This window comes from Rousettus aegyptiacus, unplaced genomic scaffold (genome assembly GCF_014176215.1).
Source record: "Rousettus aegyptiacus isolate mRouAeg1 unplaced genomic scaffold, mRouAeg1.p scaffold_m13_p_5, whole genome shotgun sequence".
NCBI classification, from domain to species: Eukaryota; Metazoa; Chordata; class Mammalia; order Chiroptera; family Pteropodidae; genus Rousettus; species Rousettus aegyptiacus.
Window position 1 is genome coordinate 65,393,312 of NW_023416308.1, and position 18,240 is coordinate 65,411,551.

General features: G+C 37.3%; 1 protein-coding gene across 1 annotated transcript in view; it reads left to right on the forward strand.

Moving 5' to 3' along the window:
- Positions 1-18,240, forward strand: part of RAB38 (RAB38, member RAS oncogene family) — a 45,233-nt gene that overhangs the window by 13,767 nt on the left and 13,226 nt on the right. Inside the window, exon 2 of the mRNA XM_016153161.2 lies at positions 4,647-4,927. Coding sequence (XP_016008647.1) covers positions 4,647-4,927 — 281 coding nt within the window. The remainder of the gene's footprint in view (positions 1-4,646; positions 4,928-18,240) is intronic.

Consider the following 18,240-nt stretch of genomic DNA (forward strand, 5'->3'; position numbering starts at 1 on the left):
ACTTATTTTCCTAACGTAGTGCTCTCATAACACTTGTCCACATCATCACAAAAGGCAAGATTGCCAGTGTGTGTATCACATTTTCTTTATTTATTCTTCTGTCTATGGACACTTAGGTTGCTTCCTTATCTTGACTATTGTCAATAATGTCCCAGTGAACATGTATGTGCAGATATCTCTTTAAGGGAGCAATTTCATTTTCTTTGGATATATACTCATCAGGTGATTTCTTGCGCTGCCCAAATGGCAAATGTCTGAAGACCTGAGTTTATATTTATTTTAAGGGAGAGTGGGAGTGATGAGAACTGAGATGCCGAGAGCCGCCATTAGGGAGCTGTCAGGGATCCAGGTGAGAAGCAATAAGGGCCTGAACTAGAGCAGTGGCAATGCTGTTGGAGTGCAGGGGACAGATCAAGAGCCACTTCTGAAATAGAAGTGTTGGTAGGATGTTGGAGACCCTTTGGGCACGGTATTGGGAAGGAATTGGAAGAAGACTTGAAGGTACCATTCTGGGTGGCAGTGTAGACAGCAATGCCACGAACCAGAGTAGGGAACATAGAAAGAAAAAGAGGTGCAGATTTGGACACCTGCATCTGATGATAGAAAGGTGTTGCCAGAGGCAATGATGCATTTACTTTAGGGTATCTGATCCAGTTTCCTTATTTTACCAATGAGAAAACCTAACATACTTCCCAACATACTTCTTGATTTTATGCCTGTCGAGAAGATTCACTGCTTGGTTGTGCACACTGAGAGCATCTATATAATACTAATTACCAAGTGAAAATATCATTAAATACACATTATGGCTGTGTTGCTTGTGTATATTTTTAACGGAGTCCCTGACACCAAATGGACCATTTCAGGCAATTGAGACAGAGGTACAAGTGTTGATTTAATGGTGAAATCATAGCTAGAAGGCATGTTAGCAGGAAGGGACTGTAGATATCAGTGAGAACAACTTCATTTCACAGATGAGAAACCTGGGTCTCAGGGAGGGAAATACAGTTGTCTAAGCCTGCACTGGTAACCAGTGATTAAAATTAAGACCCGTGTCTTCTGACCCTTTGAGTTAGTGCCTTTAGTAGTGAGCTTATCCACACTGTTACTACTTAGAACCATTGTATTTTTTTTTGTGATTTGGCTGATTGCTTTGTCATTTAATATCCCTTCAAGCCGGAAGCTGAATCATGAGCCACAACCACACAGCTGGCTATGGAGTGTGTGTTTGGAGACTAAGAGAAGCAGGGAATTAGATCATATGGTGAATTAGATCATTTTCAGTGCATGCTTTCAGATACTTCTTAGTTTCGAAGTTCCTCAAGGACAGAAAACTATATATTTCAAGCACAAAACACAGAGCCTGGACTGTATTCACTATTCAGTATATGTGCTTTGAATGAATGATCTAACTTCAAGAGAGATTATTCAACTATGGACTTTGTTTTTTAAGTAAATGACCTATGATAAATTTATCAGGTCTTCACTTTGCCCACATGTAGGTACTCACTAAAAGTCACATGGTTCTCATTCTTTTAATAAGAAACAGCAGAGAGGGCTGTCAGCTGACAGGATAGGAAGGATAGAATGTGAGTGTTAGCAATGCCCTGGTCTGAATGTGACCTCTTGCTGGAACGCCAAGAAAACAAACTTTCCAAGGCTGGTGGCCCAGTGACCTCAATAAACAAAGGTCTTTTCTTTCTAGAAAAACACTTTTTTCTTCTTATTTCTCATCTGACACACATACCTTCTCTCTCTCTCTCTCTCTCTCTCTCTCTCTCTCACACACACACACACACACACACTCTCTTTTCCTTTTTGAATTCCTATGAAAGTGTTAAATCTATATAATGACTTTTTTGCATAGTTTCAAAAATGGCCCTTCGCCATATATTCGAAATGTAAAATCTTTCCTCTTGAGGACTGCCTTATTCTGCTATGAAAACCTCTGGACAAGTAGATTATTGAATAACCCATGACTTTGTCCTTCATCTGATTAGCTCTCTGAAAGGGATCATAAGATATCCTTGCAAAGCCTAGAGGCCTTCAGAATCCTGAATGATCACAGAGGGCTTTTTTCCTCATCTTCCTGAAATGTTGTGGCAACCCTCAGTAGCATCAAAGGAGATCACTGTTTGCATCAGAAACTAAAAAAAAAAAAAAAAAAAAAAAGGAAAAGAAATGTAAAACTCATTTAGGGAGAAAGAAAGTTTACCTGTGGGTTGTATGTCATGTGATATATGTAATACTTCCTTCTTTCATTGACTGGATGACTGTGAACATTAAAGAAAAAAATGTGTAGTATAACCCATGCAAGAAATGTTTTAGGATCATCACTTGCTGGCCCTGACAAAATATTTTTTCATGATACATGCCTGAGCACACAGGCTTACACAGGATAACAGGAACCTTTGACTATACATTTTCATGGAGCAGTTATGGCTTATGGATGGATCATTTTCTCTTACAATCCACAATGCTAATGCCAATATGAACATAACAACTTACAAAAGAGCTTGGTAACTTGAATTAAAACTCATTGTCATAAAATCTTGAGTTCAAAGTTAAGTCTAAGTGCCCTTAGAGGTTTGTTGACCTGTATGTTCTCAAATACATGCCAGTTTCAGCATTTCATTCAAAGTTGGCTTATTGAATATATATCTAACTTTGTTTTAATTTAGTTAACTTTATAAGATTCTAAACATAAATTTCCAATTTAGAATAAAAGATCTTTGTCTGGTCATATACTTCTGGAGTTTTTTGGTTCAGAAAATATAAACCCAGTTTTCATTATCCCTTGTCTTCAGCAACTACCAGTAGACAGAGTGACAAGCGATAGGATTTTATTCATTTTTGTTTTTCAGCTGAAATATTTGTAATTTTTTTTGTAAAGTCTGTTCTGAAACTTTGATTTCACTCCCAATATCTTATTGTCTTTCATAATTTTTAACATACTGGAGGAGGGAGGAAAAACTCAAGTACTAGGTAGTTCTAAAGTACTGTCCTAGGTGCTTTGCATATGTTAATTCATTTCATTCTCATGACAACCCTTTGAGGTACCTCTATTATTGCCATTTTGCAAGTGAAGAAGGCTAAGCTTAGAGTGTTTAAGAAACTTGCCATTATGCACTTAAAAATGAAGAATCAGAGTAAAGCCGATTTTAGTGAATTTGTGTAAGACCAAACTTCTTTCTTCTTTTCTTTCTTCTTTCTTTCTTTCTTTCTTTCTTTCTTTCTCTTTCTTTCTTTCTTTCTTTCTTTCTTTCTTTCTTTCTTTCTTTCTTTCTTTCTCTCTTTCTTTCTCTCTCTCTCTCTCTCTCTCTCTCTCTCTCTCTTTATTATTTACTTATTTACCTATTTTTTCCCTTCATCCTTCTCTCCCTTCTCCTCTTTCTGTATCAGAGAGCTTTCTTTATTCAGTAGATTGTAGACTACTTAAGAGTAGAAGAGGTCACCTAGTTTACTGTTAAATTCTTGGCGTGTCACCCAGAGACTGGCATCGACATTTAAATATCTGTTATCTATTCGAGTGATTTGGACAGGACACTCCTAGCACATAAACCTGGAGAGGAGCTAGTATGACTATGGTTTAGTAGTTGAGAATATTCAGTGTTGATAAAGGACTCTGGATTCAAAAAGCTCTGATTTGAATTTTGACTTCCAAAGCTTATTAATCTATATAATGTGAACAAATTCCTTAGCCTTGTTAAATCTCAATTTTCTTACTTTAAAAATAGGGATAATAATTATACCTTCACGATCTCTTATGTAAATCACATTTCTAATAGTTAGTAAACATACAATAAATGTAGCTGTGATGACTACCTGTAATTAGAGTTGAATGTGGAGTCCTTTTTTTTTTTTAACTTACTACATAATTTATTTACTGTGTTTATCATTTATAATCTATCATCCCACTAAAATGTAAGCTCCATGACATGACAGCAAAAGTCTTCATGTTCTAATCATTGTACCCCAGTTATTAAGAACAGTGTTGTCCCATAGAACAAGGGACCCAGTACCGGTCTCTGACCTGTCAGGAACCGGGCCACACGGCAGGTGGTGAGCGGCAGGCCAGTGAGCGAAGCTTCATCTGTATTTGCAGCTGCTCCCCAGCGCTAGCATCCCTGCCTCATTTCCACCTCAGATGATCAGGCATTAGAGTCTCACAGGAGCACTGGTCCCTGGCACCAAAAATATTGGGGGCCCCTGTCATAGAATGCTCTGTGATAATGGAAATGTTCTATATTGAAATTGTGCAATACTGTAGCTACTAGCCATATGTAGTTACTGAACACTTGAAATGTGGCTAGCTAGAGAAACTGAATTTTAAATTTTAATGAGTCTTAATTAATTTAAACTTGCATTGCCATATGTGGCTAGTGGGATACTGTATTAGCACAGTTCTAGAACATTACATGGAATACAAAAGTTTCAATAAATACTTGTTAAATGAATGAATCCCCTCTGGACTCAAAGATCAAGAACAAAGCTGCATGATTGCGTATTTAGCTCTTTCTTTAAAGAGAAGCAAGGAAGCACTTTATTCAGTGATGAGCTAATACTGGAGGCTTCCTAAGGTTACACTATATGATTTGGTTTACAATCATAATAAGTTTTTGATTTCTATTTCTTTTTGGTGATAGGTCAAGAAAGATTTGGAAACATGACAAGAGTCTACTACCGGGAAGCCATGGGTGCATTTATTGTCTTCGATGTCACCAGACCAGCTACATTTGAAGCAGTGACAAAGTGGAAAAATGATTTGGACTCGAAGCTAAGTCTCCCTAATGGCAAACCAGTTTCAGTGGTTTTGTTGGCCAACAAATGTGACCAGGGGAAGGATATGCTCATGAACAATGGCCTCAAGATGGACCAGTTCTGCAAGGAGCACGGTTTTGTAGGATGGTTTGAAACATCAGCAAAGGTAATGTGACCTTACTGTAAACTTACTGTAGGCAAGACTCACAAGGAGAATGGCCCGTAATCATCCTCATCATTATAATGATAATAATCAATGTTTGTTTAGTGATTTATAGTTCCCAAACTGCTTTAAGCTCTTTCTCATTTCAGGAGGATGAATGTGGGCAGGGCAGGAATTGTTATCCACAATTTAAGATGATTGTAGCTAAGGGAGCAAAGTAACTGCTACATGATCACATCGATAATAGTTACTATGTTCGTTTATTGAGTGCTTATTATGTATCAGGCATGTTTTACATGCATTTTCTCATTTAGTCCTCACAACAACCATATTAGGTAAGTATGATTTTAGAATTAATTTACAACATCAACATATAATATGCTGTTCTTTACCAGGAATTGTGCTTTGCCCTAGAAATAAAAAGGTGGCGAGAACACAGACTACCATGCTGGGAATGCTAGATAGTATGGTGAGAGAGTAGATGGCAGATAGAAATGTGTAGAACTTGGTGTGACTTGTCACTGCTTACTCTTCCGGGGGACAGAGGAGTGGTAGGAAGTGAGGGCAGAGTCAGAGCAAGTAGACGAAGAGTCCAAGGTGGTATCATGAGGGCGTTGTACTTCCCCTTATGACCCACGCTGCTGCCTAATTTGTCAGGTGCACGGTTTTTGTTCCGTTCCCTTTGTTTAATTTTTGTTTATATTGTTGAATCTCAGGATAGAGAAGAAAAAACTTTCATGGTAAATTTTGAAAGTTAAAACAGAATGCAAAAGTAAAATAAAAATAAATGTTTTTCATATAAATCTATGTTTTATATTATTAGGATTGCATTCTGCATAGTTTATATCTTTATTTATTTGTGGAACATATATTAAATGCTGTGGTGCCCAGAAACTGTGTCAGTTGTTCAAGGTTGAGCTATAAATAAGATAGGCATTATCTTTTTACTTATGGAATTCACATTTAGGACTTATTGTGAATATTTCTGCACATCATTAGAGAATGGTTTGAAAATATAACTTTAGTGGAAATCATTCTAATAGGCTGGGGAGGAGCCTCTGGTTTTATGCTGAAGAGTAAAAATGAGCAGATTTTTTCTGAGGATTAGGGAAAGATAGGTGGGAGGCAGGTAAACCTGGAGACATAGTAACATTGCATTACTATTGGAAAATGACAAGGCTTTGAACTAAGGTAATGGCTTTTAGGATATGAAAGAAAAATCTGATTTGAGAATATTACTAAAGCATAAACACCAGCAGGATTAAGCAGTTGCTTGGATTGGATATGATGGAGAAGAAGAAGAAGATGGTGATGCCACTTTTTCTGTCATAGTAGGAATTTTGTTTGTTTATTTCTGCCATTTCATGGAGAGTCTCAGTGCCTGCCTTGCCTCTGTTGCGTCCTCTAAGCTGGGCTTATGTTTTGAAGTCATTACTTCTTAGTTCCTTGTCTTTCTTCTTCTTTTGATTTAGGACAGTATCATTTTCTACTTTCTGCTGTCACTGAACCTTTTTAGTTTATTTGAAGAATTTATTGTTAAGAGAGATGGTAGAGGAAAACTTACAAGTTTGATTAAGTTACAAAAACTTAAGAAATATTACATTTTTAATGATCTGTTTCTTGAACATTAGTCTAGCTTTTGAAAAAATTCCTAAACATGGGTAAATTTACCTATTCTCCTATTCCTTAGCCCCACACTCGATTTTACTCTACAGCTCTTGCGTATTCCTTCAGATTCCTTTCTTTTGAGTCATTCTCCAGCCTGGAAGCTTCTAGGCACAAGAGTAAAAGAGTAGGATATTGGGGAACCACTTTCCTCAAATGATTACTTGAGCAAACTAGATTGAATGACTCATTTACATGGGGAGGGGACTCTTCCATTGTTTATTCATTCAGTAAATATTATTGAACACTTGTTAGTTACCAGGGACTAGGAGTAGAGGTATTTATAAAACAGATAGAACCCTGATTTTGTGTATAACAATAACAAAACATAAGTAAAATATATAGGGTGTTGGATAGTGAATAAGTGCTAACAAGAAAAGAAAGGAAGAAGCATATGAATATGTGGGGAGAGTTGAATTGCTTGTGGGACAAAAGACCTTCTAGACCTCTTTCAGTTCACTCTAACTTTCCCTGGTCAACTGTTGCAGTGTCAAGACTCTGCTTATGGGCATGATGTTCATTAACTTAAGGCCTGGCTGACCCACCGTACTTACATACTGGATTTCTAATCCTGTAAATCCCTGCAAATGTAAACTTTGAAGAGAAGCTTTGTACAGAGAAGAGGGTGGAGGGACTTTCACAGGCCTAAAGTGCACTCAACTATTAATATCACCGGAGGGTACGAGGCCTCATGGTAAAGGGTAGAACCCACATTCAATGTCTCTTTTCCCTGCAAATACACTGCTATTGAAATTGCCCTTCTGAATGTCTTAGTAATAAAAATGGTTTCTTGGTGCCAGGTTAGCATTCAAAGTCATCACGTAAGGGCTCAGGAATAATACTGCAGCACTGAAAAGCGAGAGTGTTAAACTATTCAAAAAGTCTTTTTTAAAGCATCTGATAAAACTGCTTACTTTCCGAAGATAGTATTACCACACTTACAAAACAGAGGCCCAGATCAAACTGTCAGCCTGAAGCTAAGATGGCAGCATTTGGAGACAACTACTGATTCATTCTTTGATTACATTTGGGACCAGGGAACATTTCCCTTAGAGATCTTTCTTTTGGAAAGTGAACCTACTAACAATCAGAGCCGTCTTGAGTGACTTCATAATCAGTCCAGTGATAAACATCTGATTTTCTTTTTCTTTTCTTTTCTTTTTTATCTTCTAAATTTCTAATGAGCCAAAGGCAGAAATTCTGTGGGTATCACCATCAGTTTGACCATCTCTGAAGCTGAAACTATCAGGGTATTGGAGACGTTTGTCATTGAGACTAGCCTCCATATTTCTGCTGACCCCACAACCCAGCCATATATACCCTCTTGCTCTTTAATATCATGGATAACTTTCCATGATAGTTTTCATGATTACTGCTGTTACTGGAACAATCATGGTAGCTTCTGGTTTTGAATTAAGATATAAAAAATTAAACATATGCTGGCACTTCCAGTTTTTCATATCATCTCTTTAAATATTAAAACCAAAGGAAATAAAATAAATACAGTTTCTCCTACGTCAGGTTTCCTGTGGTTTGTAACCGCTGCATTCATTATCATTTTCAGCTGTGTTTACTTGAATTCTACCTGTGGATTCACTAGAGCCAGAAGGTATTTAATTGAGATGATCATATGTTCCATTTTCCTAGAACATTCCTGACATATGCCTGCTGCCCTGGCATAATTATTAAGAAGACTCCTATTCCTGGTTTGTAGTTTAAATTTGTATGGTCACCCTATAGATCAGGAGTCCCAATACATCACACTGTCTACATCACACCTGAGCTTGACTAATGACTATTTGATGTATTCCTGTGCCCAACCCAATCTTTATAATATTCTTTCATATATTTATTCCTAAAATGAAGGCCTTGGTCTGATCCTGTTAGTGCATCCCCAAAGTTGGAAGTCCTGTCTTCTGGGTCCATCTCTGTGGCTGATGGGGCCCTGCTACCTGCTGACCCATTTACCTGCCTCATTCTTGATGCCTATTGCTTGAATCTCAACTAGTTGTTCCTTTTAGATTCACTCTCTGACCATAGCCACCCACTTTCTAGGGTGGCTGTGAGCAAGAAGTGACTTAATGTATATGGATGCGGTCCCTGGATGTGCTACATCTGATCACATACACACACAGAAACAGATCGTCATCTTGTCATCGTTGTTGTCATCGTCATCTTCTTCTTCATCATCATCATCATCATCATCATCATCATCATCTCTATTATCTATTCTCACAGCCCATCTGCTGGTCTGGGTGTCATCATTTATACTTGGCTCTGATGCACACAAAAGCTATTTTCTATTTCTCAGCCCTTTCCATCCTGCTCTAATGGTACAATGATTCATGTGTGGCTGCGTTCAGAAACAGGACACCAGGAAAACGTCAGTGTAGATGGGAAATAATGGAGCAAGTGTTAACTATCCACTAGTGCTGATAGGAACGAAAGTCACAGAAAGAACTGCAGTGCCCTTTCTCCTGCTCTCTCCACCTCACGCCCTGCTCCTGGCAGATTTCCTTGACTGTGTCTGTCCTACTTAAAGTGACTTTTTAGGCCTGTCCTCTTCTCAGGGTGTTCCAAGATCAATGGGCACCCTAGGAAGAAGCTTTCTGACATTTAACTTCACTCAATTTCAGTCTCTTCCATGAAACTACAATGAAAAATGATGTGTGTCCCACAGAGAGAAGGAATATACAATAGTGTTCTGTGTAGGAAGTCATTAGCTTTTTAGGGGGAGGACTAGGTGTTTCACAGTGTAATAGATATGTGTCATGTGTTTTAGCTTTCCAGCAACTATTTAACATATTTGCTATCTTTGGGGAACTTCTAGCCATGGGAGGCTCATCTCCCTAGGAAGAACCCATAAAACTTTCTTCTTTTTGCTTTCTTTTTAGCTAGGACACAGGCACATAGTCCAGATTTCACCAATCATACCGATTCAGAAGTAAGCAGCTAGAGAAAGAAGGTGCAATGCAGAATCCATTTTTTTCTGGGAGGGTGGTGGCTCAAAACAGGCCTCCATCCTTGATAGATGGCAGTTTACAGGGTCCTGTGTTTGACACAGAAACAGAATCTCTGCTAGCCCCAGAGATCCCCAGAGACTCTCAGGTTGTAGAATCTATTCATGCTCATTGGTGGCTGCAGCAATGTTCTCATGAGGCCTGTTCCATATAGGGTTTGAATTTCTGGATGCTTAGACTTGAGCCTGTTTCTCGAGATTACTGAATAATTCTGCAAGCTGCCCAACATTCTCGAATCAACTGTTTTATCAACAGATTCTGAATCTTACAACTGAGAAGGCAGATTAATATACATGGTCAAATATGTTTGAGAAAACCAACTTAAACCACTTCCCTTGTTGCAGGACTTGTCAGGACCTTTGATATCCTAATGTGCATTCTGAATCTCCAATAATAACATGCCTACATTTCTTGCTGTTTGCTGAATGTTAGCTTTGTGAAAATATTTATATGTTTATGAACTCATTCAGTCCTTAGCATGATCCTATAAAGTAAGCATTACTATTATTACTGATTTTTTAAAGTTGAAACTTAAGTGACTTTCCTTAAGCTGAATAGTTAGGACTTTATTCCTTTGATTCTAACATATACTTTTTGCTCCTTCATATAATATTTTAAAGTCACGATATGTCCTGTGTCAGTGTGGATTTCTAAAATGATGGTGTACCATACACATAATGAGTTTTTAATTGTCTCCTCCAAAGGGGAATACACAATGCAGCAGTTCATAAATATTTTGGCCCAACTAGAATACTTAACGAAAGAGTGGAACACATTTAGGAAATGCTGGCCTAGAATTTTCATGTAGAGGGAAAGTTTTCTGTGTGTTATTGAGTTTAGCGAGCGATTATTATTATTATTTAAGAAGCGGCTGGTTTTCTTGAAGCTGCTTGAAAAGTTCTGTCACACATCTTTTATATAGGCTTCTAGAAAATATGCACTTAGAAACAATGAATTTATACAAACTGAAAGTGCATAGATAATTATACTCGGGTATGGATAGATAGTTATTCTAATTCATTTTTTTAAGGATTGAATACAGACATCATTTTTTTTTTAAATCCCATTATTTTGAAGTTGGGTAGTAGACCATCTCTGATTATTCCCATTTTTCAAATGTCAAATCATAAAAAAATTCTTGACAGTCATGGTGTGTTCATTGATTTCACACAATTTTAGTGAATGACTTTCTAAGCCTGTCCATGAACAATGTGTATTAAGCCCTTTCTGAGTTCAGAGCATGGTATTGGGTGCCAGTTCTTATTCTTAAAATGTCTCATTCTTAAAATTCTCTTTGGCAAATAGGTAGTCCAGGTTTTAGTACTCATCTTCAAAGAATTTAGACGTGGCTATAGGATGTTCTCCACTGACTTAATTGTTTGAGCAGTTTAACCCTGTATTTTTTAGCTAATCTGATTGGAGCTGGTTATACTTAGGGACAGAAAAGGAAGAGCCCAATCTGAAATCGAAAATCAGCAAAATTAGGAAGCATCATTTAAAAGAAATGTTTAATAGTCATGATCATTTTATATAGTGACCAGTAGTCTGTAGTACAACTATTTGAATCATTTCTCTGACAGATTCTTTAATGTCCTACATAAAAAATAGAATCATTTCTTGAAGTTGAGAGTAGTTTAAGTAAAAGAGACTCAAAATCAAGTTACTCATCTTCTTAAGAATCAGTAAGAATTAATAATAACATTAAAATTCTTATCCTTAGTTAATTTGTTCTCCAGAGATTTTTTTACATCTATGCTTATAATTTACGAGGTAATCTGAAATCCAGCTGTGACTAAGATATTGTAGGGAAATGGAAATAGACCCTCAGAGGATATAACCATAGCTCTGTGTGCAAGAGGGAAGGTGTTGCATATGTCATTCTCTCTTAGCTCCCCATTATAATTACTTCTATAAAAATCTTTGAAGGAGAAGACCCATGTGCCTGTTTCTTTATATTTCAAGGAATGTGGATACTCCTGAGCCTCTGTCCTATCTTGAGCTTAATCTGAATCAGAAGTGAGCTATTTGGGAAAGTGTAGGTGATGGAAAATAGGAAAAGTAGCTAGTGCCTTTGGGGATGAACACATCATCGCCTAGATGCAGCTGGGTGCAGACCATGACTGAATATGGTCCCTAGTCTTTACTATTAGACCATGTCTTCTGTTCTCCATTACAGGAATGATTAAAAATAACCAGATTCTGCTTCCAGAGTTAGCTCTTCTTTTAGATTTCTATCTCCAGCCATGACTTCTTTTCTAAACTTCAGACTTCCATATCTCTCTGGATCATTATCTAGATATCACTCAAACAACTCTTCAAACCCAACATGTCTGAAACTGATTTCATAAGCTTTTCTTCAAATCAGATCATCTAATTTGGAGATTTCACATCCACCAAGACATCTAAGCCATACACCCATATGCATGGTTACCCATACTTCAAAAACCTTTTGTTCCTAATCATAGATAACCCCAAGTTGAAAGGCTCTTCTCTGCCTCTCTAGACCTATCTCTGGCTACTTCATCCATCCATTTATCCTCCAGAGATATTAAACTGCATCAGCTTCTCTGTTCACACTTGATATTCCCTCTGCCCGTAACATGCTTCCTTCAGTCACTTACTTGTATCTCATTCTTTATGACTTGGCTCAAGTATCATCTGTTAGTGGCTCTTAAGTAGTCTCTCTTATCTCTTACCATATTATGCTAACCTTCTTTCTTCATGGGCCTGGCCCCTGCGCTGCACTGTGAAATCCTCCTGGTCATCTACCAGCGCAGTGACATGCACATGGAGGGTGATCGCCTCCATGGTCGGTGCTCTTTTACTGTATTATTCTTTTCCTTGTCCTTTGTGGGAGCATTTCCATTGTTAAAACAACTGTGTAGAAGCAGAAAAATTAATTTACTGATGTATTTCCTAGGAGGACTCGACATTATGTAATTCCTTTCATCCAGAAAGCTATCCAGACACTTTTCACAGCAGGGAGGTTGTAGTACCACACAGTATTCAGGGAGATGCAAGGAAATAAAATGAAGGTGAGGGAAGTAGCCCCCTCTAATACCTTGGGCACTAGACTGGGAACTGCAGAATCCCTTGCTTGGTAATGCCACATAGAATCATATAAGAATCAGCCTGTGGATCTTATCTAGCTCATTTCTCCTTCATACCCCAGGACTAGAATTTAGCAATTTTACTCATAATCTTATTATCTTGTATCTCTCATTTGTTTCAGCTACTCTCATTTGATCTACATAAAATGGCTATCATATTTTTTTTTTTTTTTTTTTTTTTTACTAATAATGAAAGTTTCAGAGAGTCTTTTTACTGGCTTTCATTGGAGAAACCAGGACAAGATTGCACATCTGGTCCAGAGCTTTATTTAATGACAATGATTCTTGAACAGAGTTGTACATTAGGAGCACTTGAGGAGCTTGATTGATAAAATTACAGGTGCCTCAGCCCTGCTCTGAGGTGTATGGAGGGACATAAAATGTGTCTTTGGAAAATAGTTTTTTTGGTGATTTTGATATGCATCCTCATTAAGGTGCATTGTGTGACACTTTGCTCACTAATTCTCTCATTCATTCATTTATTCCTGAAGTATTCCTCAAATAGCTACTATGTATTCACATTGTCACTTTGCTAAGCGCAGGGACACTAATGAGAAAAGGGCATACTTTCTTTCCATTAAGAAGTTCCCAGTCTCCTGGAAGGAAACACAAGTAAATGAATACTTATAATACAGCATGAAGTTCTGTAAAAACTGGTGTCTCTATGAAAGCTGAGAGAGTGCTTGAATGAGAGGCTGTTACCTCTGCCTGAGAGTGAGGCAGCTTCCTTGATGTTTGGTCATCTCTTTATCCCCCATAATCTGAAATTCCACAATCCTATGCTCTATGTGAACCTTTGTTCATTTATTGTGCTGGGTCCTTTTGGTGAGCTCTTTCAACTTGTGTTCTGAGAAATATTATTTCTTTGATAGTTTTCTCCTGTTTATTTTCTTAACTGGAAGGTGTCCCTGCCCTTTGACCTTTTATTGATTGTCTACCTTATTTCAGACTCAAGCTTAGCGATTATATAATTTATTACAATTTCTTTTAAAACTGGGGATATTTTTTCTTCATTTTACAATGTGGAAACTAAAGGACAGCAGAATATAAGTAACTTACCCAAAATAACAACTCGTAAGTATTAGCTTTAAACTTAGATTTGATTAGTTCTGGATCTACCTGTTACTTTCTATTTCTCAGCTTCTCCTTTAAAAATAAATAAACAAACAAACAAAAAATAAGCCAAGACTCTGTCTCTTTCAGAACCATTGTCAGAACCTTCTGGGAAGGGTTGCATCCTTGTTTCAGGAGGAGTTTTGTTACTAACACATGTTGGACGTTTCCCTCTCTGTATTACTTCATATTTTTCAGTACTGATTTTGTTTGTCTCCTGTTTTGTGGTCCTTTACCTTTTTTGATGTGTCTTGTGTGCCATCTTTGAAGCACCCTTAGATTTCTGGGTGATAGCCCTGCTCTCCCAAGGTCTTCTGTTTAATCTCCATCTGCTTCACTGACTAGTGAGGTATCGATTCCTTGGGAGAGACTGTGGGGATTGGAGGAAAAATCAATATCTCGTTAGATTTAAGTGAGAAGCAGCAGCAGCAGCTCTGCAGCAACGTTCTTTGCTGATCTGACATGTTGGGACACTGTTCAAAAACTAGGTTAGCCTGACGTGTCCAGGGATTTACTGAGGTGATTGTCCTAGGAATATTGTAGAAAAGCCAATGACAGAAAAATTAAGAGTTATAAGTATATTTCCTTGAACTAAATGAAATGGAGTCATCTTTTAAGAATAATTTTTTCCTGTCAAAAGTTGCCCCAGAAGAAAGAAGTTCTGTGTGGAGAACTTGAATAACTCTTGGTCACTCTGAATCTTTTGGTGCAGGCACAGTCTTTGAGAACCATAAGGCAAGTCATGTAGCTTTTATGTTCCCCAAGGTTCTCACAATGAAAGAGACGGTGTCAGGCAACGGGGTGTGTAGCATTACCTGTATCATGTTTCTGAAACATTGTGTGTAAAACCCAATTTTCAACGCTGTCCAAAGGGCCCATTATGGACACCGTCCCTGGATGAGTCTCTTTGAAAAGGAAGAACTCCTTTGGAAAGAGATTTATCACTCTCTTGTTCATCTGGTTATAAGTTTAAATTTTTGTGTTTCCAATTTTTGTAAAGAAGGGAAAACATGAGGAGAAAAGTCAATATATCAAATTCTAAAGAGGGCTCGTGTTATCATAGGAGTAGTAACCCATACTTAACCCCTAAATGTTCCTGTCATTATGCCTTCTATCACTGTGTGGAAACAGGAAATTATATTTGGATAGTACTTCAAAATCATCTTATGGTCTAACTTCTTATTTTACAATTTCATTCATTCATTCATTTATTCATTCTTCAGATCATCATTGAGCACCTCTCCTCTATGTGGTGGGTGCTGTTTTAAGCACCAGCAGTATACAGTGGAACTAAACAGATAAAATCCCTGCTCCTTGGAGTTTGCCTTATAGTAGACGAGACAGGTAATAAAAAGAGAAATACGTGTACTACATAGTTTGTCAGTGGAGTTTAAGTGCTAAGGAGAAAATTAAAGCAGGGAAGGAGAATGGAGCTTGTGTGGCATATATGGGTGGGATGTAGAGAGCAGTTCGAAGAGAGGAAAGCAACCATAGACAGGTGGCCAGGGGGGGTTTCACCGTGAAGGTGTTTTTTTAAAGATTTGAAGGAGGGACAACATTAAGCCATAAGATTCTTTGGAGGAAATGGTCTAGGAAAAGGAAGTAGCAAGGGCAGAGGCACTGTAGCAGGAACTGACAGCTGTGCTTAAATAGAATGATAAAAATGATGTCAGAGTTTTCATTGAGTCAGGCTGAATCTTTAGAGCCTTGTAACAATGGTAGCTTTTGCCCTGAATGAGATGGGGAGGCAAAGGGTCTCATCAGTGATGTGGTATCATTTGATTTAAACAATCATACTGACAATTATGTTGAGGCTGGATTTTACTGGGAACGATTGGAAGAAGGAGATCAGCTAGACCTCTACTACAGTACCTAAGAAAGAAATTGTGGAAAGTAAAACCTCTACATGTATTTTTGAACATATAACAAAGAAGATTTCCTGACCATTTGGATGAAGATAATGAGAGAAAGATGGGATTTGAGGATGGCTCCACAGTTTTTGGCCTGAGCAAGTGAAAAAATAGAGTTGACATTTTCTGAGATAGGGGTACTGAGATGTGAAGGAATCAGTGGGGAGACATATCCAAGATTCAATTTTGTATACAGCAAGGGATATGTTTAAAGACCTCTACGGGATACTTGAAACTGCAGATCTTATGAACCCTACAAATACTGTTTTTTCCCCCATACCTACATACCTATGATAGTTGAATTTATAAATTAAGCACAGTAAGAAGTTAACAACAACAATAATAAAATAGAACAGTTATAACTATATAGTGTAATAAAAGTTATGTGAATGTGATTTTTCTTTCAAATGTCTTATTGTATTGTGCTCACCCTTCTTGTGATGATGCGAGATGACACAGTGCCTGTGTGATGAGTTGAAGTGAGGTGATGACGTAGGCATTGGGATGTAGCGTTAGGCCACACAAGTACTGCATTACTGGGGCAGTCATAACCACGGTAGCTACTAAGTGACTAACTGGTGGGTAGCGCATACACCATGGGTAAGCTGGACAAAGAGGTGAATCATGTCTTGGGCAGGGTGGAGTGGGACACTGCTAGATTTCATCACACCAGTCAGAATGGCACACAAATGAAAACATGAATTGTTTATTTCTGGAATTTTTAATTTAATGGTTTTGGACCATGGTTGACTGCAGGTCACTGAAACCAGGAAAGCAAAACTGTGGATAAAGGGGGAACCACTATTATGTTAAAATCTAGAAGACAATTAAGAGTACATGTTAAGCAGATAGTTGGTTGTGATTTTGGAGTTCAGGAGAACAGTCCAGGCTGCAGATAGTTGAGCTCTGCTCCACTACCTTAGAAATATTGTTCTTGTTTGATATAATCAAGTAATTAGTAGCCCTTTGGCATGAGTCAATTAAATTTACCCATTTTACTTTGCGTTTACGCCATAGCTACCTTGTCCACAGAGTGGTATGAGGGCCATTATACTAAAGATAAGATGCAAAAGAAAGTCTCCTGATTGTTCGATCTGAAATCTTCATTACGGAAAAAATAGTTATTTTGTTGTGTCAGCCCTGTCTTCTCTGTGTCATCTGTTCACCTTGCACCATTTTTTCAAGCATTAGTCTGCCCCTCCATTATAAAACTTGTGCTCTGCATAAACCCTCATTATGTCTTTCTCTGCTTGTAGCGTTTTCTGGGGGCATGTCCTTGTACTTGGCTTGAGCTTCCTGACCCTATTTGGATGAGTTAGGAACACCCTCGAATCTGTTCTGAGTTCACTTCCCTGCTTCTTCTCCTTCTACCTTTTGTATATGTTATTTTTAAACCCGATCTTATGTCCCCATAGTCCAACTGTATTTTCTCAGATCTCTTCTTTCTTTGTTGGGTTACTTGTGATCATACAGTTAGAATTTCTGTATCTGAGCTTCCTGTCCTTGTTTTTCTCCAGACTCAAAGTTATAAATTTTTTCCCATCTGTGAGAAAAACTTCCATAATTTTTCATTCATTCTTATATATTTCTATTTTATAGTTCATGAAATATTTATAGATATGCTATTTCCTTCCTGTTGTCTGGGCTTGAGGGATAATATAAAGATATTAGGACTTTCTAAACTAGTCATGGTTCAAAATTAATCACTCTTATTTTTTTTGTTCCGAATATTAACATAGTATATATGCCTTATGAATAACTTAGAAAATAACCAGAATTATAAAATAAGAGATTAACATCTGTAATCAAGCCACCAATTGATTTCACTGTTAACATTTTAATCTGTTGCCTTCTAGTCAGGAATTTGTATATATTAAAAAGAATTCCATCCTATCCATATTTATTCTTAAAGTGTCAACCCATAGAACTGGCTTATTAGCTATAGACCTACAGCTATATATGCATAATATCAGCAGAAGGAAGAAGAGAGAAAAAAAGTGAAAGGTATCCAGTGTAGGCAAGAAAAGTTGTCTCCTAAATATTTTATAATGCAAGGAAGCTTGTACTATATCTTAAGATTTTTGAAGTTTATGTTTGAATCAGAAATGTCCAAAGTTATTGCTCTTTTGAATCTATTTAATTAGGTGGAATTCTGTAAAAACAACCAAAAAATTAGAACTAAAGTTAAGTTTTAAGCTCCAAGAAGCCTCTTTTATTTTTTTTTTTCAGAAAAACTTGTTAAACAACTGCTTTATACCTTTCTGAAAAGGTGCTTTGTTTCAGATCATTTGTGTCTCAAGTCTACTTTCCTCTTTTTTTCATGTCCAATATAAGAAACTCAATTATTCACTAATTCTGTATATGTTAAAATTATCAGATACCACTAGATGTGTATCTGTTTGATAATGCACAACTGCCTGGAAATATGTTTTCCGATTTTAAAATCATATATTGCTTATGTCTATCCAAAATGTAAATACATACATCTACATTAGTAT